At 50.4% G+C, this 23,402-nt stretch overlaps 1 protein-coding gene across 1 annotated transcript in view; it reads right to left on the bottom strand.

Annotated features, from left to right (window-relative positions):
- Positions 1–23,402, bottom strand: part of LOC136296082 (hydrocephalus-inducing protein-like) — a 73,158-nt gene that overhangs the window by 44,697 nt on the left and 5,059 nt on the right. The window contains exons 4-17 of the mRNA XM_066194906.1: positions 22,004–22,138; positions 20,381–20,580; positions 16,928–17,049; positions 15,423–15,627; positions 12,327–12,519; positions 11,105–11,204; positions 9,745–9,863; positions 8,339–8,562; positions 6,358–6,425; positions 4,072–4,304; positions 3,159–3,259; positions 1,780–1,915; positions 1,168–1,332; positions 148–300 (exon numbers count right to left, since the gene is read on the bottom strand). Coding sequence (XP_066051003.1) covers positions 148–300; positions 1,168–1,332; positions 1,780–1,915; positions 3,159–3,259; positions 4,072–4,304; positions 6,358–6,425; positions 8,339–8,562; positions 9,745–9,863; positions 11,105–11,204; positions 12,327–12,519; positions 15,423–15,627; positions 16,928–17,049; positions 20,381–20,580; positions 22,004–22,138 — 2,154 coding nt within the window. The remainder of the gene's footprint in view (positions 1–147; positions 301–1,167; positions 1,333–1,779; positions 1,916–3,158; positions 3,260–4,071; positions 4,305–6,357; positions 6,426–8,338; positions 8,563–9,744; positions 9,864–11,104; positions 11,205–12,326; positions 12,520–15,422; positions 15,628–16,927; positions 17,050–20,380; positions 20,581–22,003; positions 22,139–23,402) is intronic.

The raw sequence follows: 23,402 nt of genomic DNA, 5'->3' as shown, positions 1-23,402 counted from the left end.
GAGCCAGGTTCCTTTTGCCTCACCCAGATGGAATCTTGGAGTATCTCGCTTCCTCTCACACAGGCCGATGCATATAAAAACCAAGTCATGGCTGCTTGTAAGGTCAACCAGTCAATTTCCCTGGAAAACAGCCCCACAGATACTTACAATCTCTAGCCTGAAGTCTAAATCGATGAGACCTTCGTTGAAGAGGCCAAAAGCTTGTGAATTAGGCCTTAGCACTGGGATCCTGCCGAACTCTATCAGCCTTGGACTTATGTAGACTGCTGACGGCCGTCCAAAGCTCTGTAGTTCTGTTCTCTGTTACAGAAAGCAGGCAAGAAAGATTAAAAAAAAAAAAAAATCAAACCCGAACAGGGAAACCTAAAAAGGCTTAAACAGCTCAACCCAGCTCAAGTTATTTCTTTAGGGACAGCTACCATTTTCCAGCTGAAATCCTGGGATTTTGGGGGGAAAAAAAACCAAACTTATGTATTCACCTCCAAATTGAAAAGGATTAAGTAAAGAGAAACTTTCAAACTACAAATTATTGGTCCAAAGGTAGAAGCTTTGCAAGAAATCTCTAGTTAAGATCAGGCTGACAGTTAAACAACTGGTTATTCTGGTGGGGAGAAACCCTTCTCTTTAAGGTAAGCAGCCTGATAGTTGAAAGCAAGTGTTTAGTCAAACTTCAGGCTCCCTGGCACAGCCTGCACTGCCTGTCCTCCCTGTTGACTGGTTTACATGCAGTGCCACAATGGCCCAGGTTCAGATGTTTGGTGCCATCCAGGGAATTTGGCATCACCATTTCCATGTTTGAATGTAGTTTAAATCCTTGCAACTACTCTTCAAATGCCAGCTTTCCTTTCTTCTACAGAAAGCTCAAGGTTCCCAGAAATCTTCTGACATCCTCTTTTGTGCTGAGAGGTAACATTTTAAAAAAGGTGTTTCCAAAGCTAATAGCACTTTAAAGAGTAATTAAAATGATCCTCAATTCCAGCTTAGATGAACTACCTTCTGGGTCAGACACTGACATTGCCACCTATAAGGCACGAGCTGTTTATGCCACCAGTCCCTGCTGTCCTTCTCCACAGCAGCCTGTGCCTCTTTTCCCCGGAAGAATCCCCGCACACTGTGCACCCTGCCAGGACCAGTTGCACAAAGGCACACACCTCCCCTTGCACTCACCAGTGGGTTTCTTGCGTCCCCAAACACGCCGATACAAACATCGGTGCAATGCTTGCCCAATGTTTGGATTTCAGCCATAACTGGAATCTCTGCAGTGCTCCGAGGCTGGACAATCCCACAGGGTCTGGGGCTGGAGTAGAGCACAGGAGAGTCCTCCTCGGGTTCCTAGAAGGGACAGAATCAAATCCAGCTTCAGAGGGACCTCTGAAGAAACTTTAAACTCCTCAACATCCATCCCAACAGCAACTTACACACATTTTTAAAAATCCCCAGGACAAAGGTAAAAGGCACAAACAAGGTGCAAGAATTGTAGGCTTAGCATTCTCAGGGGGTTCTGCAAGGAGGCTGCCAGCACAGGCACTGGTGTCTGTGGATGCAGCAGCTTTTCACAACCCTCAAAGATCTCCCACAAGAAAACACCCTGAAGACTAGAACGTAAGCTCTTTCCTCAAGAGATTAAACTGCATCCTAAAGTTTACATTCAGGTAGGATCCTGTTCTCAGCAGATCTTTAAGACTGAATAGAAACCACCAAGGTCTCATCCCAACCCTTTTCCCCCCTAATAATCTCCACAGTAATATTTGACAGGAGGAGGTGGATGCGATGCCAAACCTGGGGAATAAGCCCGTAGCAGCCAGGAAGGTGGGTGTTATTCCAAATGAAGAACTTCCTCTCGAATGGCACCTTCAGGTCGCACTCATGGAATCCGCGGTTTTGGGGGTACACTTGCAGCTCAGGAACGAAACATCTGGGCAAAGAGATGACCCCAAGGGAATCAGAGATACTGAGAGAATGGAGAACGTTGACCCCCAAAGATTGTGAAATGGAGCACAACACCTTTGTCACTGTCAAATACACATTTAACAGCCCTATGGTGAAAAATTGCCTGCAAAGTCTTCCCACTCAAACATGTCTTGTCGAGGAGGGGCAAAACCTGAGAGGCAGCACCCAGAGGCTGCCAAGTGCCCCAGGCAGACCACTTGGTCCCACAGCTGCCTCAGCCCCTCCTTTACTCAAGAAGGTTTGCAAGAACTCCTGTAACAGTCCCAGTGATCCATGAGCTCTGGGGGAGCCTTCCCAACAGGGATCAGTGCTCATTAAGGCTCCAGGAACACACGACTCTAGTGTCTCAGTAAAAATGACTCCCTTCTCTCCCATGGTGCTGTTTCCCTGCCTGAGAACTCAGCTGTTTGCCCCAGCCTTGGAGGGCATGAGACATCACCTGCCCCACAGAGTGGGAGATCACTCCCTCCCAGTTCCTACAACTCCCCTGGTCCTTCACTCCACAGGTCCAAACACTGACTGTCCCCAATTGCACTTGCTTTTCAAACATGGCAGCCCAGGCACTGACGAGATGGCTCTGCCTGGGAGTGGGAACAGCACCAGGGAACTGCATCCCTCTTGTCATTAAACCGACACCTAGAGCAGCACAGCAGGATGGAATTCTGCTGGAGCAAGAACAACTTTTGCTTTAAGCCTGAGAACATCAAAGCTCAAAACAGGAAGCAGAGAGAAGGGGAAAAAATAGAGCTGACCTGCCACATCAAGGACTCATTTCCCCTCCTAAGATCCTGCCCTCACCTCTCTTGCTGTGAGCCATTTCCCCACTGTCACGTGCCCTCGTTAACAGAACCAGACCCTGACCCTCAGCAGACTGCTTGGTGTGCCCCAAGCCAACGCGGGCTGGTTGCAACCCAGCACAACTCCACCTCTTGCAGGAAGAAGGCGAGGAGGCCCTTGGGAAATTTGCTTCACCTCAAGCACCAGGTCAATAAATGATATCATTCCTGGTCCCTTTAGAAAACGACCCAGGACCACGCTGGGCTGTCAGCAGGGCTCCTTTTCACCACAGGCTGCTTTTCAAGCACTGCTGTTCTCATGTCCAGCTGGGCAGAACATGAGGTCATTAAACAACACGTCTCCTTGGGAGCCGCAGCCAGCACACCCTGTGCAAGGCAGTGTGCTGGGGGAGGCCAGGGAAGTGCTGGTACCTGGCCTTGATGATCAGTGATGCCACTCCCTTGCCAAACCACTCCAGGTCCACCAGCAATTTCCGGTTGTATTCCGTCACAGTGTTGGAACACAGGGTCACCTGGTGGAAGAGAAGAGCAGTAAATTCTTCCTTACAAAAGCTCACGACTCACGTGTGATGTCCTCCAGTTTTTGTGGTAAGAAAAGGGAGGATTTTGCCTTAATTCTTCTGCCGCTCCATGTGGAGAGCACAGTCTCTAAGAGTAACAGAAGCCGTCTGGCAAATACCAGATTTGTTAAGCACACCTTGCTATCGGGGCATAGGTCAGCTAAATGAAAACATTAGACTAAAGCTCTGTGCAGCACCGTATTCAAATTAAGGGGCAAATTTTCATCTGACTACAATGACATAAATGCAGAGGAAATCTCCTGACTTGAACAGAATGAGTTCAGCTTTACAGCGGGAAGCTGAAGGCAAAGCGTGGGCCAGCAGGTGCTGGGCAGTTCATGGCTGCAGAGTTTTTTGCCTTCACTGGAGATCCCTGCAGTGAACACAAATCATTCTACTCCCCAGGACAGGAGAAATGAGACCAAGAAGAAAAGCAAACTGCTTTATATAATGACATCTCTCTAACAGCCACCTTTGGTCCTCGTCCGTCCTCTGCCCACTTGCAATCGAAGACATTGCTCTCAAAAACACCAAAATGCCTTCAGTACTTGACCATATGGTACATGATCTCAGCTTGTGATTTTGGAAACAAATCAGTGCTCCTTCAGGAACGTCCCGAGTAACCCAGCTCACAGAGGCCCCACGCCAGTGCAGATCCTCGCTCACACGATGATCAGAGCTGGCATCAGAGCTAAAGCCCTCCCACACTCCCGTGAAGCTTCAGACCCGCTGCTGAAGTGTGTGTGGCTGGACTCTTCCCATACCTCGATGTCCTGGTGTTCCTGGGATTGGAGGGTCCTCTCGCTGGGATTCATTGTAAACTCCCGTGGCTTCACAGAAAAATGAATTCCCTCCCTCCAGGAGGGGTCACTGTCGCTGAGTATTTGATCAAAGCTGCTAACAGCAGGCTGAGTGCCATCGTCCGACACGCGGAGCTTGAACGTCACGGGCACCCGCGAGGTGTTAGTGAGGCGACAGGTCTTGGTGCAGGGAAAGCCTAGGAAAAGGACACAAATATCCGTTTAGGCACCAGTTATGTCGTGACTCCTGGTGGGAATACCCTGGTAGGGTGAAAGCGTGATTGGAGTTTGGCTCTTTATTATCTGAACTACAGATTACTGAGAAGCTGCAAGAGGAATTAGTCGTCACTTAGTTCCCTTTAACACTGATTCCAGACTGCAGCCTTGAAAATGCCTGCTCTTAGCCCTGCTCAACACTGCAAGCTTCTCTCTTTCTGATGGGGAGAAGCTCCCTCACCTGCCCCAAACCAGCACCAGTTATTTCTCCCTGATGACTGTGCACCCAGACCGAGCATTTCCTCTGAAAATTCAAACTGTAAAATTCCCTGTTAAGTCTGCCAACACTCCTACCGTTTTCAAGATATATAAACAGTGAGTCGTCATTGAGAAGAAGCTACAGCAAAACAAAGTGAGGATGGAATCAGGAACCAGAACGTGATGCAAAGCACCCTAACACAGTTTCTCTCTGCAGAATTCTTAAGGCGTCTTTTGGTTTGGGCCAAACAGACTGGGCATGTGACAGCTCAGAGCCCACTCAGCTGGAGGCAAACCCGAGCCTTGACCCAACAAGCGGGGACATCGCACCCATACTACTCACTGTGACTGCTGCCTGCAAGGGTTTACCCCACCTTAACTCTGAGATTTGCTTTCCATATTGGAAAGCCAGAGACACTGCCACGCATGGTGGGGATGTCCTGCAGAGCCCGGACACCAGCCACAACCCGCTCTGCAGTGGACTGGCTGGCCAGCTCTGTGGGGAGGAGACTTCTCCCCAGGCCTGCTCACCAAGAGTCATTTGAACACAGATGGGGGAAAAAACAACTGCAGGCGCAGCCCAGAGCTTCTCTGTGCCCATCAACAGTAATCACTGCCGGCTCCAGCAGGGACTCCAGCAGGGAGGCAAGAGAAGCACAAAAGGGACAAACACAGATGTCAAAACCTCAAATGAGACTGAGGTCACCACATGCAGACAACAGTCAACAACAGTTAAACAGAAGCAAAGATACAACAGCTGCCTTCAGCTGAAGAGACCTTAGGAATGCGTTTCTACCTGTTGCCTTTCTTGTTTCATTTATTCAAAAGGCAACTTAACAAGTGCCTCAGTGGTGATGCAGGGTGGGGAAGAAGCAGCTCAGGAAAGGCAATTCGTTTTCTTAAAACGTTCAACAACTTCATTGTTACGAGTTTAGGTTTCGTAGTGAATTTTGGCCTTGGTCCGGGAAGGGAGATACAGGGGGTTTGGGGTGGTCTCGGCTGTGCGGGTGGGCTTTTCCATCCGGGGCTCTTTGGGAGCTGTGCCGTGATGCCGCGGGCGGTTGTGAAGTCGGAGCCGAGGTTTGCAGGGGGCAGACCTTTCCGTCCTTCCGCCGGGGCTCGGGAAGGTCGGCAGCGTGCTGCTGCGGGACGTCGTGCGCTTGACGCCGGGCTCAGCACCGTGATCGAACCTGCCCGCCTTCCCCGCTTCTGCCTGCTCCCGATTGCCAGTGCCCAGATCTCCTGCTGCCCGTAGTTTGCAAAAGCAGCGATTTCCTCCTTCCTTCCCTGCCCGTGCCGGCTGGGAGGGAATCACTGCCCTGCCAGAGCCCACAGCTCCTCCAGCCTGTGATCATAACTACACCAAAGGGGAAAACGGGACTTGGCGGGTTGGAAACTTCTGGCATTGCATTGTTGTCTGTGCTATCCTGATATACTCTAGTAAAGAACTGTTATTCCTTTTCCATATTTTTGCCTGGAAGCCCTGTAATTTCAAAGGTATAGTAATTTGGAGAGAGGAGGGTCATCATTCCATTCCATGAAGATTGCCACCTTCCTTGGCACAATCTGTCTTTTAAACGAGGACGGAGACACCAGAAAATACTTGGTTCTATTTGATCCCACAATGGCAAAATGCTACCTGAGGCACCTGCAGTTCACACCCTGAAGAGGCTGTTGTGGCAGAACATGAGCAGTGCTGGATGCTTTTACGTTCAAGTGCTCCATTTTGGAGCACACAGATCCCTCCCGCTGTGTCCCAGCGCAGGGAACACTCACCAAAGGAGATGTCACCGAAGTCGAGCTCATCGGTGTCGAAGTGTAAAGTCGGCCCGACGACACACCCCCTGCGATGACAGGGACACAGAAGGAAATGGTTACGTTAAAGGGAATTGCAAAGCCGCCGGCTGTCGTGGCTTGGGGGCATAAAACCTGGTGTCAGGGGCATCGTGCGTTTCAAATCAACGCACCACCATGTGCTCAGCACAGCGTCCATGTGCACAGGAGGCAGCTAAAGCCAAGAGGCCAGCAGCCCACAGCCACTGATGGGGCTTTGGACGCAGGGCAGGCAGGAAAAGCCCCCAAGTTGCCGGTGGTCCCATGAGGGACCCTGAACACCCACCCAGACGTGGCTCCGTGCCTCAGATTCCCCATCTGTAATGGGATGGACATAAAGGTGTCCCCACAAACTTCTGTAACCAGCCTTTCCCGCCACAGGTTCCCTGCTTTGCTACTTGGCTGTAACTGGTGTTCCCATGGAGGGGCTTTCTCTGGAGATTTTGACCCACACAATCGTTACAGACAGAGTTTTGAGACAGGAAGCCAGGGGAGCCCCAAACATCCTCTAAAAAGAGCATTAACAGTTCTACACAGTGGACAGATGAATCCTAGAGGAAAGGACCAGCCTGTCACTAGTGCACCAGCTGGCACAGCCAGGAGCAATAGCTTAAACAACCAAACATGGGTGTCCTGAATCTACCACACCTCCTCACCTGTCCTTGAACTCAGCAGACAGGCACTAAAAGTCACCAACATCCACTGAAGGCAGCACCTGAAGCTGCCCAACACGAGTTTATTTCGTGCTTGATGCCCCTCAATGCGCACCCTGCCTTTTGGTTAAAAGTCAAGGACCAGTGAACTGTGTCTTCTCCTGTGTTCACAGGACTGCCCCTGGCTCCGCTCTACACATCTCAACAAGAAACACCTTCTCTTGCTCAAGGAGGAAGCTGCTTATGGAATAACATCCCATGCATGACCAGTTTGGGGGAGGGACAGAGGAGAATCAATTATTTGATGGTGAAAGGTTCCCTCTTGATTTCCAAAATAAAAATAGCAGCACTTTTCCTCCAAAAGCAAAGCCGGTGCAATCGTTTCTCTACTATGGGCAGACCTAGTCAACACTTTTCTCTTGCTAGGTAATACGTTACATGTTCTTTTTAATCCATCTCCCTTATCTTATTGGTATAATCAACTGCAGATTGCTTTCATTTCTTTATTGCCCTGATCCAGTGCCTCCCAACAGCAGCAGCCTAGCTCCAAAGCTCCAGAGCAGCCAGCATCAGCTTTCCTGCTTACACTACGTTATCCTACCAGCACACGCCTCAGGCTAGCAGGGACAAGCCCTCTTGCTGCTGTGGTCCTGAGGACTGAGCTCTGCCTCCCCCATCATCACCCCTTCTCCCTTCTGCAGGGCCAGGATCATGGGATGAAGCCCATGTCCTTGGGACGGTTCCTGCTGCACAGCTCCCTGTCTCCCACATCAGGCTTTTCCTGGCTGTGGAAAGGAGGTAGCAGAGCACTCTGCACAGGAGCTCGGAGCACAGCCTGTCTCCATGCATGGCCATGAGAGGTGAGCTGAGGCTGCTGCTGCCCCTTTGGGATGGATTATTAACAGAAGTTTTTAAAAACACTGCTGCTGGTGGAGAATCACCCAGGCTGGCCCATCTCCAAAGCCCTGGGGGCCTTGCTGGGTGTTCAGGGGGGACATCCCAGAGCAGCTACTGCCCAAAGCTGATCCATGCCACTGCCTGCCATGGCCCAAGGCAGAGGGAGATCCCTGCAGGGAGGAGTCATTCCAGCTCCCGGGTACCACACGGGGCAGCAGGCAGCCCCACACTAAGGCAATGCCAGGATCAGAGCAGAGATTGAGACCTCAGGAAACATCTTTTTTCTCTGCCTGGCCCCAAAATGAGGTAGGTGAGAGATGTCCCAGAGACAGCTACAGATGTGCCCACCCAGAGTAAGCTCCCAGAGTCCTTACTTGATGGTCAGGATCACAGGCGTAGGAGATCCAGCCACACGGAACTGGAATGGTTCCTCAAACCGCCCCAACACGGCGGCATCCAAGGAGATCTGAATAGTCTGGATCCCACCTGGTGCAATGAGGCCCTCCTCGGGTACAAACTTGAAGCAGCAGCCCACTTTCGTGTTTGAAGGGATATAGGTGAAGGGAGCATCAACAACTCCTTTGTTCATCAGTTTCACCTGCAGCAGCAAGAAAACAAAATGCAAGTACACGTGAAATCTTCCCTTCTTGGGAGTTATTTTCTAATGGCGCAATTAACACCCAGAAAAGGCAGAAGATGCTTTGTGCTGCTGGACGGCAGAAGTCAAAAAAATACAACAGGACAAGTTCTGCCTTTGGGTTTTCATGTGAAGCTCACACAACTCCACATAACTGGAGTCACCCTGGGGTTACCCCACGGACACAGAGCAGTCCACCTCTGGTCAGTAGCACCAAGCTCATTCAGACCTGGCCCTGAGAGCAACGTGGGGTGATTGCAGCTGTGTAGTGAATCACCACAGAGCTGCTGCTGCCCCAGTCAGCACAGCTCCAGCAGTACCGTATCTACGCATTTACCTTTTCCCATACCGTGAAAACAATACACTGAGAATGAGGCATCAACATCAAAATGTACAGACAGCACCATCTTTTGGTAAGAAAACTCAACGTGTCTTTCTCTTCTACAGCCAAACTTCTGAAAGTGTCTGGCATGATGATGTGCCTCGTTTTCTGCCTCTTTCAGTTGCTCTCTCTTTTTCTTTTGCAAACTTGACCCCCAATAGGGGGGAGGCAAATAGGTAGAAAAATCTCTTGCTTTATTCCCAGGAACACTTTTCTCCTCCTAGAGCCAGAGATGCACCAAGCCTGAAGTGTGGTGAGGGATTGGACAGCAAGGGGAAGAATCCTCAAGCCCTTTGCAAGGGCCTGCACTGAGCCAGGAGGCTGGATGGCTTTCCTGTGACTTCCAGGAATGAGCAGGAGAGACACTTGACTGAAAATTGTTTGCGGTGGACTGAAGCTCAAATGTAGCCAGTTTGTCCCAGCTGCTTCCGAACAGCCCAGTACAAAGGTGCCTTGTGTCTGGTGCTGCCACAAAAGCCTCTGAACAGCTTTTTGACCCAGTGTTGGGTCAAAAGGGGTTGTTTTGCAGGAAGCCTCCCAGCTGATCCCTATGGAAGGCTGCCCAAAAGAAGGGAGTGGGGCTTCATGAACAACAGACACATCTTTCTGGACCCCCCCCCTTCCCCCCCCCGCCCAGATTTGACCAGTACATCAGATATTCCCTGCTCACAACTGCCCAGGTTGCCAGGAATTCCACAGCTCCACCAGGCTTGCTGCTGCCTCAGGAGCCATCAGGATCCATCCCATCCCCTGGTGCTCACCTCATGCGTGTGGGCGGTTTTGACAAAAACTTCCCCGAGGTTCAGGGTATCACAGCTGAGTTCAACCAAGGGTCCGCGGCCTTCCCCTCTGAGGCGCAGGGCCAGCCTGCTCTCACGGCCTGGGGAGAGATGTCCATTTCAGTACAATAATTCCCTCTGTTCTACTGGATTTTCCAGGCTGCCTCAATGCTAGTCCCTGATTCTGAGCTGCATGCAACCAGCTCTTGATGCTGCAGCAGAAGATATGGACCCTTCTCTTCCCTCAGGAGATATCCCCTGGGGCTGACTTGCAATTTCTAACCCATTCCTTGGGCTGGTTTCCAATTTTAGCCACCAGTTTGCTGAGTTTAAAACATCTCTGGTGTCCTGTAGTGACAGGCCAAGGAGTAATAGGTATAAATTGAAAGAAAGGAAATTTAGGTTAGATATTAAGAAGAATTTTTTTACTGTGAGGTGGTGAGACACTGGAGTAGGTTCCCCAGGGGAGTTGTGGAGGTTCCAGCCCTGAAAGTGTTCAAAGCCAGGCTGGATGGGGCTTGGAGCTACCTGGTCTAGTGGGAGGTGTCCCTGCCCATGGCAGGGGCCTTGGCACTAGACAATCTTTGAGGTCCGTTCCATCCTTAACGTACTATGACTCTAGGGTTTCCTCCCCATGCACTTAGAGGAGCTTTGAAATCCATTCAGTGAAGGCACAAAGCTCACAAAGATTTGGCAATTGCTACCTGGCAAACTGCCAGGCAACAACTGCCAAACCACCTGGCCCAGCAGCACAGGACTGCTGTCCTCCACTTCTGACACTCGGCACTGTGTTCTGTTTGCACAGACTGAGAGCTGCAAGGTGACAATTCCCACACAGGGAGAGAAGCAGGTGCTGGCCAAGGGTGGTCCTTCTACCAACACCCTGGGCTCAGCGGGGCTCCGCCTCCGCTGGCCTGGTGGTGTCTGGAGGTGATCCAGGCTCAGGGAGCACATTTCTAACTCAGCTCCGACTGCCTGATGATGGATCCATGTCAAATGGACCCATCCTGGAGGTCAGTGGTCTAGAGGGGCTTAGTGCTTGTTCACTAAAGCTGTTCTGCTCTGCAGCTCCTTGGCCTTTGAGGAAATGCTGGCAAAGCCGTGCCATGAAAAGATCTCCCTGCACTGCCTGGGTTGTTCTGGGATCAGCAATCCAGACACAGGTGTTCCGAGCCCTGGCCTTGCATGGGAGACTCCCTGGAAGCTGCAGGGACACTGGGGATGTGCCAGCACTGCCCTGCTGACCAGGAACTCTTCCCAGCAGTTACATGGGAGCCCAGTGGGCTCGGGCTTGCTCCATGGCTTCACTGTGGGTGAGAGAAGCAGGGCAAAGGAGCTGTACCTGAGATGTCACAGTAGGCCACACTCTGATACTTCAGTGCTTCCAGGGGTTTAAAGGTCACCTTGATTTCAGCCGAACAACGTGGCCCAATCTCTCCCTCCTGAAACAGAAAGAGACAGAAAAAGATTTATCTTCAAACTTCACACTTCTTGTTTTCAACCACTCCTCTAAGCCTTTCTTTAGAGCATCAGTGATGAGTAAACAACATAAGGAGCCCAAGGAAACACTCTAAACCCAGCTCAACACACCACTGGGCGCTCTCAATGCTCAGCTGATCAGCCCCCACTCTCCACAATGTTCCTGCTGCTCTGACACAAGCTCCTGGTCACATCATGCTGCAGTCAGCTACAGTGGTATCTAACTGCCATTGTGCACTGGTGGCTCTTGGCCTTAGATGGGCCATAGGAGTAACCAAGAACACGATCCCCTTCCTTGGAAAGAAAAATATTAGTTTAACCTTTTTTGAAAGAAAGCAGAGGTTGGGATTATTCTAGGATTTACTCCAGGATGAGAAGGCATTTTGCACTGTGCAGACACCAGGCATTCATCATCTCTCACAATGCCAATACTCAGAATCAGGGCTCTGGCTGATGGGAGGACATGGGCGTTTGCTTGCATAAACAGAAAAAGAAAAGGTTTACTGTCCCCGTGTGCAAGAGAACTCAAGATGCCCATTATAACCTCCCACCCTTGTGTCCAGGCTCACAGACGACACTGGGAGACTCACAAACAGTGCGAGTCGTGGTTAGAGGAAGGGACAGGCATTTCTATGATTAACCTTGGGCTGAATTTGGCCTCCTTTTCCCAGCGAACCCTTGCATGCTTCGTGTCGATACGTGAACTGGCACTGCTCCAACACCCTCCGCTGAACCCCACGCAGCAGCACGTGTCGGGGGAGCCCCTACCTACAAAAACTGCTCCCTGTGGACACTTCAAGGACACGGAGTGCCCTGAGCTCGAGCCCTGGCAGCAGAGCTCAGCTTTGTCAGGCTCCCAGCCCTGCCTTGAGCCTGCAGGGCAGAAATACTTTCAGCAGTGAGCTCTGCAGCCGCACCAGAAACTCCATGTCCTCCCTCTGAGCTCACCGAGCCAGCTGAGGATCTGCTGAGTGACCGCACCCGGGGGAAGGGGCGGGGGTAGGGTGGGCGGGAGGAGGAAGAGGAGGAGGAGGAGGAGGAGGAGGAGGAAGAAGAGGAAAATGAGGTTCTCAGCTATCACTCACCATTGGCTCAATGGAAAAAAAGTCATTGGAGAACAGCAGGGGGTCTTCTTGCACCTTTGCCTTCTCCTCCTGGACCTTTTTGCTCAGGAGGGCGGTGCGATTTTCACAAAAGCCCTTCACCTTCTTTATTTTTTTCTCCTCCACGAAGTCTTCCATCCAGACCTTTGGTGGTGGCTCCAGCAAATCACACTGCCTGCAGCCACAGGGAGAGAAAAAGCCAGCAGGTCATTTAATATATTTGCAGAGAGAAGCGGAAGTGTGGGAGAGCAAAGCACTTGGGGAGGAGCGGCAGCTCCCCAGCAAGGGCTGACCCCAAGCCACGAGGGTCCCAACTGGATCAGAAGATAACTTGTTGTGCACTAGCTCAGCAGGTAGCTTTACTCCACACTTGCAAGCTCAGGAGAGCTTTGGAAAGCCAGCATCCCTCAAGAGAATCTCCTGCCTCAAAGCCTCTGCCAACACTGAGCGAGAATCCACCAGCCACCTCAGCTGGCTTTTCCTACCACTGAGCTGCTCGGGGGAGGCAGATAAAGATCACGGAGCACCCACTGCAGGACTTCCCTGGGAAAGGGAGACAAAGCTGGGTTGTGGTTACGTGTTACCAGCATTGCTCTTTGCTTCTTCCATTTTGGACCTGCCCTGTTCCCTACTCTGCCTTTCACAAGAGCATCCCAGAGCACTTCCAAAGGAAATTGATGAATTCAGGCACCGCATCCCTTCAGTGATATCCAAGGTTTTATATGCATGAAAACAGAGGCTGTGAGAGGGGAAGGGACTTCGTGGTGCAGGAGGGAGAGAGCAAACTCCTGGAGAGATCATCTTTTCAGGATCCAGAGCTTTTTGGGTCCCATCCCAGTGCATGGTAGTAGAATGGCCAGAGAGTGAAAGGATCCTGCACTGGCTCCTCTCATAAAAAAAAGTCCTCTCTGCTCTGAGATCTCAAAAGCATCTCTGACAGCAGGAGAGTTGGCCTTAGAGCTAACACCATCCCTAAGACTGGAAGTAAGGAAAAACAAAATGTCCTGGTGACAGTCTAGGACACAAACTGGCATGAAAACAAATGTAATTGGAAAAAATCCACAAAACCAAAACCAGGTTGAAGTTTACTTAAAGAAAACTCAGTTTCTTCTGAGGGGAAAGTGGATCACCTGGGATCCAGGCTGAGGCAGGCAAGTAAGAAAAAATGGAAATAAACAGCCCAGGGAAATAGCCAGAGGTGGTCATGGGATTTTCTTTTAACATACAGAGCTCGTATGGAAGTCAGACACTGTGTAAGTAGACAGAGAACAGTGGAGAACCAAGAAGCCCAGGGCACTAAAGGACCCTCTTGCCATCCATTCAAGCGGGTGAGGCTCGACCTCCTGTTCCTTTGCAGGTGATTTAAAATGGCTCTGGGGAGTGCAAGCGACCTGGCCCGCAGCAAACAGGCGCTTGCCGTGGCAGTTCTGGCACAGCAGTTTGGGCACAGCAGTTTGGGGACAGCAGTTTGGGCATGGCACTTTTGGCACGGCAGTTTTGGCACGGCAGTTTTGGCACAGCAGTTTGGGCTGGCAGTTTGCACAGCATTTTTTCATTTTTGCGTGGCAGTTCACGCAAGCAGGCCGAGCAGAAAGGCTGCAGCCACCCACCCTCCTTGTGTAGCGGGCTGTGTCTTTTGGTTGGTTTTGAGGTGCTTGCCTTTTTTTTCCTTTCATCTTTCTGCCTTTTTTTTTTTCCCCCAGCAAGTTTACAAATGATCAAAAGTCATTGCTGCTGCTGCCGCCAGCAAGAGTGTACGATCTCAAACAGAACCCCCCAGGAAGGACACAGCTGTCCAGGCCCCTGGCTGCAGGGAGGGTCTGAGCCTGGTGTTAATATCAGAGGATAATGTGAAAGACACCTGCGTGCAGTGTGAGCAGGTGAATGATCTGCTCTGTCTAGTGGCAGAAGGTAAGGAAGAAGTGGAAAGGCTGAGGAGCATTAGGGAGAGCGAAACAAAAATAAACTGCTGGAGTTACACCCTTCCAAGCCCGAGAGAAGCTCAGCAGGAGTCAGAGGAGCCCTGCCCTTCTTGTGATCAGGCAGAAGGAGAAGACCTAGGAGACAGTGGGGAATGGGGATGGGCTTCTGCTGAGGAGGTAATGAAATCCTGTCCTGACCCCCATCACTGCACCCTGACAGAATAGGTATGAGGCCCTGGATCCAGAGGCTCAGACAGATGACACTAAAAGAGAAAATTCTGTCTGGAGACAGCTGCACTTTTTCTGCCAGACAGATCCCAGCCTCAAGTATTACGAAGAAAAGAAGGGTAGTGGTAGTAAGTGAATCCCTTCTAAGGGGAAATGAGGGCCCTGTATATCGAGCGGATCCGTTCCACAGGGAAGCCTGCTGCCTCCCTGGGATCCAGGTACTGGATATCACCAGGAGATTCCCTAAGAACTAAATGAACTTCATCTGTTCACCACTGTCTGGGGGTACAGTGACTGTGAAATAACAGAGTTTTCAACAATCAGTGAAACAAGGAGGGGCATCAACAAAACTTCCACTCTGGTCTTCTGGAAGGCAGCCTTCGGCCTGTCCAAGAGACTGTTTTGGAGAGGACCTTGGGAAACAGCCTTTACAAACAAAAGGGTCCAGGAAGGATGGACATACTACAAGAAAGAAGTCTCGAAGGCACAGGAACAGACTGTCCCTGTGTGCTGAAAGGTGAGCTGACAGGGAAGACAACGAGCCTGGATGGGCAAGGAGATTTGGAAGGAACTAAGGGGAAAAAAGAGGGCGTATCGCCTTTGCAAAGAGGGGCTGGCAACTCAGGAAACGTTGAAGGATGTTGCCAGGTCATGTAGGAAGAAGATTAGGGAGGCAAAAGCCCAATTAGACCTTGAGGAAACCCAGTCATTGCAATCAACCTTTCCTTCCCAAAATGCCATCCTTGGTTGGAGTATAAATGGAACTGGATTGCTGTGCTGAGCTCCTGAAGCCCAGGGACACGCACCCTAATGCCAGGGATGGTTTACTTGGCCTAAACCATTCAAAATCACCAACACCCCCCTGAGGCCATGCACTAGTTTCAGTCTTGGGCCATGTATCTCACTGAAACGTATCTTTCAAACCAACCTCCTCTTCTCTTCATTGTCGGCTTCCTCAGTAGGAAACATCTTCCACTGGAAGTGGGCTGTGATGTTACTCCTGTTCCTGATGAACATGCTTGTGTGGCTTGCTGTGGTGATGAAAGTCTTCTCAACCTTCACGGAATATGTGCTCAACCCAATGTTGACATCTGCAGCTTCTGCGCGAAGGAGTGTGAAGAAACTTTCTTCACCTGGAACAAAGCAGAGTCTTTGCTCAGCTAGCTCAGTTGCTGATGGAAGCACAAGGAACAAAGCAAACCACAGGTCACGGAAGAAAGTGTCATAGCTTTTAAATGTATTAGCAGTTCCATGGATCAGTACATTTAGCACGTCCTGACAGCTCTGTGTGTACGGCGTGAGGATGTCCTGGGCACCTCCTTAACCACCTTATTTCTGAGAGTGTTTGTAGAGATTTGGCCCCAAGGTGACAGTATGTACAGTGGGATTTGTCAGATGTGCTCAGGTGACCCACTCAGATCACTGGGATTTCTGCATCAAAGTCCTTCAGGTGACACTGAGGAGCCCTGGTCAATCCTGGCTTGCCGAGGTCTCCCCTGCGCATCCCACGAGACTCCTGCCTCTCCTGATCCCTTGGATCCCTTGTTGCTGACAAGCAAATATGCCTGGGGGCATGTGGGCAGAAAAAGGAGACCCAGAGGAACAGGTGAAGTGACAGCCCACAGCAGGAGGGGACACAGGAGAGGAAACACAACCAGCCTGGCTTTGCAATATGACAAACCACTACAAAATGAACACCATAAAAATCATCACCGTCATCTCCCTGTCCAAACCCACAGCCCCATCAGTCTTGCAATATTTTATATTGTTCTGATCTCAAAAACCAAGATGGAGCATTTCAGATTAAATAAAAAAGGACAAGGAAAGATTAATAAGTACAGAGCAGCTTCTATACGAAGACTGAATGGGATTCCTCAGTCTAGAAATCAAATGGGAGATGAGAGAGGTTTGCAACAGCATGAACGGCCTGGGAAATGGGGACGAGGAAAAATTTGTCTTGATTTGTCACCATACAGGAACTTGAGGGCCTGAAGGTGTTATTAGGCAAAAACTACATAGATGCGTAGAGGGCAACATAGTAAAAGGGTCTGTGACAAGCCAGTGGAAAAGCGGCATACAGGACAGAGGTGTGCAAGAAATACACTGCATTGGAGAGAGTCTGACGGAGACCTCGCAGCTCACATACAGCACTGCCCAGGAGTAAAATAAAACTTCACCCAGGCGTAGCCACACAGTAGTGGAGAATCAGGGTTCCTCCTTCCTCCACTCTGCAACACCCAGCAAAACAGAATTCCAAAAATCTCAGCCCTGTTAGAGGGGATCCACTTTTTCAACCATTTAAACACCAGCTATTTCAGTTTTCTTTGGGGCAGAGCTGGAACAGAGAAGGTACATCTAGAGGGAATTGAGGGGGATGAACAGGGAGTGATGGTGGAGAACTGTCCTGTGTCCCGTGCGTTGCCCAGCACTCACCTGTGCAGCGCGCCACCAGGGACCCGAAATGGTCACCGCTCGTCAGCGGGTGAAATCCCACTGTCACCTGCATGGTGTGACCAGGGCCCAGAATTCCTTCGGCTGGAACCACGGAGAAAGGACTGCAACACAAAGAGAGAGATCAGGACTTGGGGGGACATCTGGCCATGACATTCCTTCTGCAGTGCAGGTCACTTCAGCTCACTTGGGCAAGCAGGGAGCAAACAAACTACAGCCAAGACAGACGGAACAGCCAGGATCAGAAACAGCTACTGACCCACTTCTGAGGAGATCCAGCCCTCAGAAGATCCTGTGGGATAAAACGACCTAATCCCCCCCATACTCGGCATCCAGCCTTCTGACTGCCAGCAATCCCATCAGAGAATGGTTTGTGAAAAGCACAGAGAGAGTTAAGAGCTATCTGCATGCATAACTTGATACTGACTGCCTCAGGAATTTCTCTTTTCCTGCTACCTATAAACCTCCTCTCAAGAGATGCAAATGTTAGGGCACTACCTCTCTTGTGAGATTACAGCCTAGGAATCAGACAGGGAGAAGGAACTTTCCCTTGAAGACCACGGAATAATTACTGTTGAATTTGCAGCGTGGCTCTTTGGTTTATTTTACCTTGAAAAGATCCTGAATTAGCACATTTTATCAGCATTTCAATGAAAGCTGCTCTACAAAAAGGAGCAATCAAAACTCTGAAAGAGTGCAAATGCAGATTAGAGCAATACAGTGACATGGAAACAAGACCCAAAAGGAGGATGCCATTTACAATCTGAAGGATCCAATCCCAGCTCTATGAAGCACCATTAGCAGGAGCACATCGAGGAGGCAGAACAGGAGGGTTTTGTGTATTTACCAGCAATGCAATCTGGGACCCTGGGTTGTCATCCAGGCTGGTAACTGTTTGCTTGGCTCACCAGACAAACTCTGTGCAATGTGTTGGAAATAATTACGCAAATGTCTTGGTGCACTTTGGATGTAACAGGAGCAATTAGGATTGGTCACCAGGCGAACAGTTCTTGCCTGACAAACACAAGACTCCGTGTTTTGATGCTCAGGGACAGCTCAGGTGAAATGTGCTTCTGCCCAGAAGTTGCTGGGCTTTGTGCTCTTCCACAGCCCCACTGAGGAAACAAAAGTTCCTCAGCGCTTTGCTGGTGGTCAATCTGTGCACAGAAAGGGTGTTCTGGGGAGTTTGGTGCTGAACTTATCACACACAAAAATATAGAGAACATCTGGCAAGCTGAATTTCATTCATGTCAGTAGTGACAGCTGATGAACTTGCTTCAGGTTCTGCTCACTAAGGACCTATTGCTGCAGTTATGGGCCTGACCTGCTCCATTACCACTAGTGAGAACATCACTAGTGGCTGATGGAGAAGCCTTGGGCCAGCAATGTTTATGTGCTGGATGTGAGACTTTGGGGAGAGAGGAGGAAAGACAAGGCCCCAGCAGCCCCGGAGCCCGATTACTGTACGAGCTCCCACATCTGCCCCGAGGGTGAGCCAGCACTGCTGCAGGTCTCTGCTGGGGCTTGGGGGATCGGTGCTTGGTGTGGGCAAGGCACAGGAGTTTTTTCTTATTATTTTGTCAGAAATTTTGCCAGAAAGAGAAGCTGCCAGTTAAGGGAGTCCCTGGCCACACTTCAGCACTACCTTCCCTTCCCTTCCCTTCCCTTCCCTTCCCTTCCCTTCCCTTCCCTTCCCTTCCCTTCCCTTCCCTTCCCTTCCCTTCCCTTCCCTTCCCTTCCCTTCCCTTCCCTTCCCTTCCCTTCCCTTCCCTTCCCTTCCCTTCCCTTCCCTTCCCTTCCCTTCCCTTCCCTTCCCTTCCCTTCCCTTCCCTTCCCTTCCCTTCCCTTCCCTTCCCTTCCCTTCCCTTCCCTTCCCTTCCCTTCCCTTCCCTTCCCTTCCCACTCCTGCCCCATGTTACATACTCCTGCCCTCAGATGGCAGGATGCGAATAACACTCCTGGGAGTGACTTCAGGCGTTGCATGAGAAAGAAGATATCTTCTTATTTTCAAATTACCAGGAGAAGAGGATCCAGCCAAGTTTCAGTTGTCAGGGCTGAAAAACTGAGTGCAAATCAGCCCTTGCATCTCCTACATCCCACCCCAGGCTGTACCCACCAGACTCCTCTGTTCCTGCTGGAGCAGTCATCTCTCATATAGACCTGGCTCCCCAAGACCCAAGGACACAAGCTCTACAGTTAAACTTAACTCCTCTGAATTTCAGTCAACATCACTAAGCTGTTCCCTGAGCCCACAGATAGGAAGGACTGTGAAGGAGACATCCCTGACGCTATAATAACCAAATGAAAACCACTGCCAAGAGATGGGGCTGGCAGGATAAATTTTGGCCTTTTACGGGTTGATTAGAGCAATATAGTGAGTTAATTGTGAGCTGCTCCTTAAGATAGTTCTCATCCTGTTAGATCTACCCTTTCAATGAATCACTACTGCACCCGACAGGCAGAAAAGATAAGGTCATGGAGGGGTTTTAATAGGTTTTCTTCGGCTCTTTAACTAGTCCATTTGTATGTTTGTTTCCTTGTATGGCATCTAAAGACAACTCCAGATCTCCCAACGGCCCCTTGCAATCCCCGGACACTGGTCTTGCTTTGAGCAGTGTATTTGCTCAGACAATTTCCAGAGGTCCCCTCTAGAAAAAGTTATTCTACGTTCTTTTATCTTTTAAAGCAGCCCAATTGCTTTTCACACATTCACTAAATGTCTCATGTTTCTAATACACCTGTGCATATACCTATGGGCATGTGGTGTATTGATAGGCATTAGAGGAGCTTGACATTTATGAAAGTTCCCAATGAAGAATTCATGATCTTTTGGCAAACATTTAACACAAACCAAAATGAAAAAACAGCAGAAACACAGGAACTTCAGAGTATATAAAAAGAGATCTCAATGAAAGGGGGCACGACCTTATTCAGAGATTTAAAGCACGTGTTTGAAATTTTAAACTGGCTTTCAAAGGTTCATCACGGAACAGAAGAGAGGACTGATGCCCTCAGCTGACAAGGGAAATCAGATCAGCTTTAAGTAACAGGAACTGCACCGGCTGCCTGCAACACAGCTCATGTTGGGCATCTGATGCAGGGACCACTGGAAAGCCATGTGCCTGTGTCCTCCCAGAGAATGGGTCTGTTTGGCTGACAGTGGTGAGTACCCATTTCAGAAGCTGCTTGTGCTCAGGAGGGCGCAAGCCAGCTACTAACATGTTCCAGCACCCCCCAGGAAATCTGGGACGGAGAAAGCTCAAAGGCTGCATCCTGCTAAGAACACCGAAAGCAAGAGCAGATGCCATCCATCCTGCCCATTTGCAGCCGGCGACGCAGGGCAGCAGCTCCCATGCTCTGGTTCCTTTTGTTGTTCTTTCCCAACTCTGTTATCCCCCAAAGGTGTTTTGCACAAGGACAGATGAGCTGCCTCACCTCTCGGTGCTCAGCTGGTAATGAGCTGCCAGACTACCAGAATTCTCAATCAGCAGACTCTTGCGGGTGCTGCCTTTGACAGGACACTTTGAGAAGTCCAGCTCGTCGGGGAAGTTCAGGATAGCTCGGGCAGGGATGGCCCGAATTGGCACAACTATCCTTTCCTCTCCACTGACGCAGACGAGCTCATGGGAATAAACCTGCAGGAAAAGAAACTGTCTCAGCACAGGTCATTTGGCGCCATCTCCATGGCAGAAGAAAAGCCATTTCCTATATCCCTTCAAGGGTATCAATTTACCTATTCCACCCCCAAATGAACAATAAGTTCTACTAATATCTCACATTTTAAAGGCAGCAGTGCACTTTGCAAAACCTATCTCAGTGGCATTAAGCTCTTGTGTCACTTGGGTCATACAGACAACTGCCCTAGGCCACCATAATTTTTACTCTCAATTTTAATGATGTTAAATAATTCCTAAGTCCCTTCTAAGGAACATGGAGCTAGGGAACACAGGACATTCCTCCTTAGGTTACTATATTCCCACTGATTGAGAATAGGACAAAGTGTTAAACTGAATCTAAGCAACAAAAGGAAACTGAGAAAACAGCTGCACCCAAAGAGATCCTGGACCTCTGGCCTGGTGTAGAAATATCTGTTTGCTCAGAACTCCCCTCTAACTTTGCCTCTCCAACCAAGTCACGAGAAGAACAGTGCTAAGAGGTAGCAGGATGCTGTTGCAAAGAGCCTCTCTTTGTTTCCCGGCAAGGCTTCCTCCCTTCCATGCCATGTCCTAAACCCCTCTGTATGAACCAGCCTCCAGATCACAGCGCTGAGAGCAGACTTGCCAGGGCCTCGGCACTGGTGTTCAAACTTGCACGCAAAAGCACAAGTGGCATGGAATGGGCGCCAGCTGACAGAGCAGCCACAGTGACAGGCATGAAGACAGAGCCGCAGCAGTGTCGCTGCCACCGGCTCTGGGCCCACAGGTCTGCCTGCCTGCAGGCTGTACCTGCCCTACACGAGCTCTTTCAGGCAGGTGTCCAAGTCCCCTGCAGCTCACCAAGCTCCTGCTGACTAAGGGCACCTAGAGCTCAGTGTGCCTGTGCCAGGCTGGGCCCACGGGCACAGCACATCCTCTGCCCTGGCCTTGCAGCCGTATCATGGTCAGCTGTGCTCTGGGACAGCACAGCCCAAGGCTGGAGAACAGAGGGTGTGAAAAAGCACCGTCCTTGCTCCAGCCCCGGGTGAGGCAGGGAAGCTGTTGCCAGTCAGGAAGGAGGAAAGCTCTCTGACCTCTTTGTTCCTCTAGTACTTTGCAGAATAATGAAACCCCTTCCACTATACCTAGAGATGGCCAGACATCTATCAACACCCCTCTATCATTTGCATACTGTTCCCTGGGCATCTTTCTTCCCTTGGGAATGCTCAGAGGAATGTGCAGCGAGGGGAAGCAGGGCCTGTCAGGCCTGGGTGCAGGGCCTGACAGCACATGCCAAGCTGGGACTGGCTGCAGGCTGCCTGCCCACGGCCTGGAGCCAAGCTCACAGCATGGGCTGTACCCAGAGTGCAGGGACAACAATGGCTTTGGAGATAAATCTGTGTTTTGGCTCCTCCAGTCTCACCTTGTTCTCGTCAGGAGTGAAGTGGACGTGCACATTGGTAACGGCGCCTCCTGGCACGGCACGGCATGCATCACTGGGGCCCGCCAGCTGGAAGTAAGGTGAGCTCTCCATGGAGACCTGCACCCTCTGAAGATTCTGCAGGAAAGACATGGAACCATGATTTTGCCACTTGAGGAAACAGGACAAGAGGAGACCTGCCCATGCCCTGGTGACGTCCTTCCTTGACCCCTTTTCTAAAGCCCTTTCAGCTGTGGAGGTACAGGCACAGAATTCCCAATGGTGAACTTGAATCCCTTCTGTCTGGCTCCAGCATTTTGGTCAGGGGCAGTAGGGCAGTGCCTGGTGGGAAGGAAAGGCCGAGCAGGTCAGCACCAGCAGGATGGAGACAGAGCACCTGAACCAAATCATCTGCATATTCAACAGGGCCAAAAACCTGCTGGCTTCTGCCTGCACACAGCTATGCAGTCGTGTTCCACAGAGGGTTTGTGCTACCTGAAAGCATAACAGCACATTATCCCCGGGGAAGGAAGAAATTCCTTTCTAGCAGGTCAGCTTTGGATAGGGCAGTTCTGGGAGATACAGTCATGCAGGCAGAGCAGCAAGAGAGGAGACCAAACACTGTGGCCTTACTGGGAATAAAAGCAAACCTGAAAAGCAAAAGAAGGAACACAGCAATCCCTAAAAAAAGGAGACGACAAAGAGAATTTAAAGGGCCAGTAAAGCAGCAAGGAAGAATCATCAACTGATTACAGCAATCACCTCCCCAAAAGTGATGGAAACACAGACAGGCTGTGCCTACTGACTGTGGGCTTCAAAGGCATTTTCCTCCTGGAGAAACGTTGTAATTCTTTAGGGGAATGGTCTCTCGCCAAAAGGCCTTCGAGAATTTCCTCCCTACATGTCCACACCTAATTGGCTGAATGCCAGGACCCTCCCAAAATAGGAGACTAGATAAGACCCCTGGATTTCTTTGTTCTCTCTCTTTCGGCCCCTGGACCCCTTTGAGGAATAATCTGGGGGTAAGAGCCTCTTTTGAAATCTTTTGTCCTGTCCCTTTGGAGATATTCCTCCAAAGCCTCTCCAGAGCTAGCCCTGGCGGGGGGGGACTGCGGGGGCAATATTTCAAAACATGACCAGCACTGACTCACAGTGTGGTTTCAGTATTAAAAGCCAACCTTGGCTCTCCAGGGGTTCTTGCTGCCTGTGCAGGCAAGCTGGGCTGCTGGGCATTCCCGCTTGCAGCCAGCAGGCCAAGTTCTGCTCTCTGGGATACACAGACACAGCAAACATGCATTTTCAACACATACATATCAACCCCTGAGCACCAAAATGCTCTCAAAAAGTCCAAACCAGATGATTTTGACTCCCTCCTGTCTCTTCCCACCAGCCCACTCTTGGC

This window comes from Chamaea fasciata, unplaced genomic scaffold, assembly GCF_029207755.1.
Source record: "Chamaea fasciata isolate MVZ Bird 193981 ecotype frontalis unplaced genomic scaffold, bChaFas1.0.hap1 SCAF_12, whole genome shotgun sequence".
NCBI classification, from domain to species: domain Eukaryota; kingdom Metazoa; phylum Chordata; class Aves; order Passeriformes; family Sylviidae; genus Chamaea; species Chamaea fasciata.
Note: the sequence above shows the minus strand (reverse complement) of the source record. Positions and strands in the feature narration are given on the sequence as shown.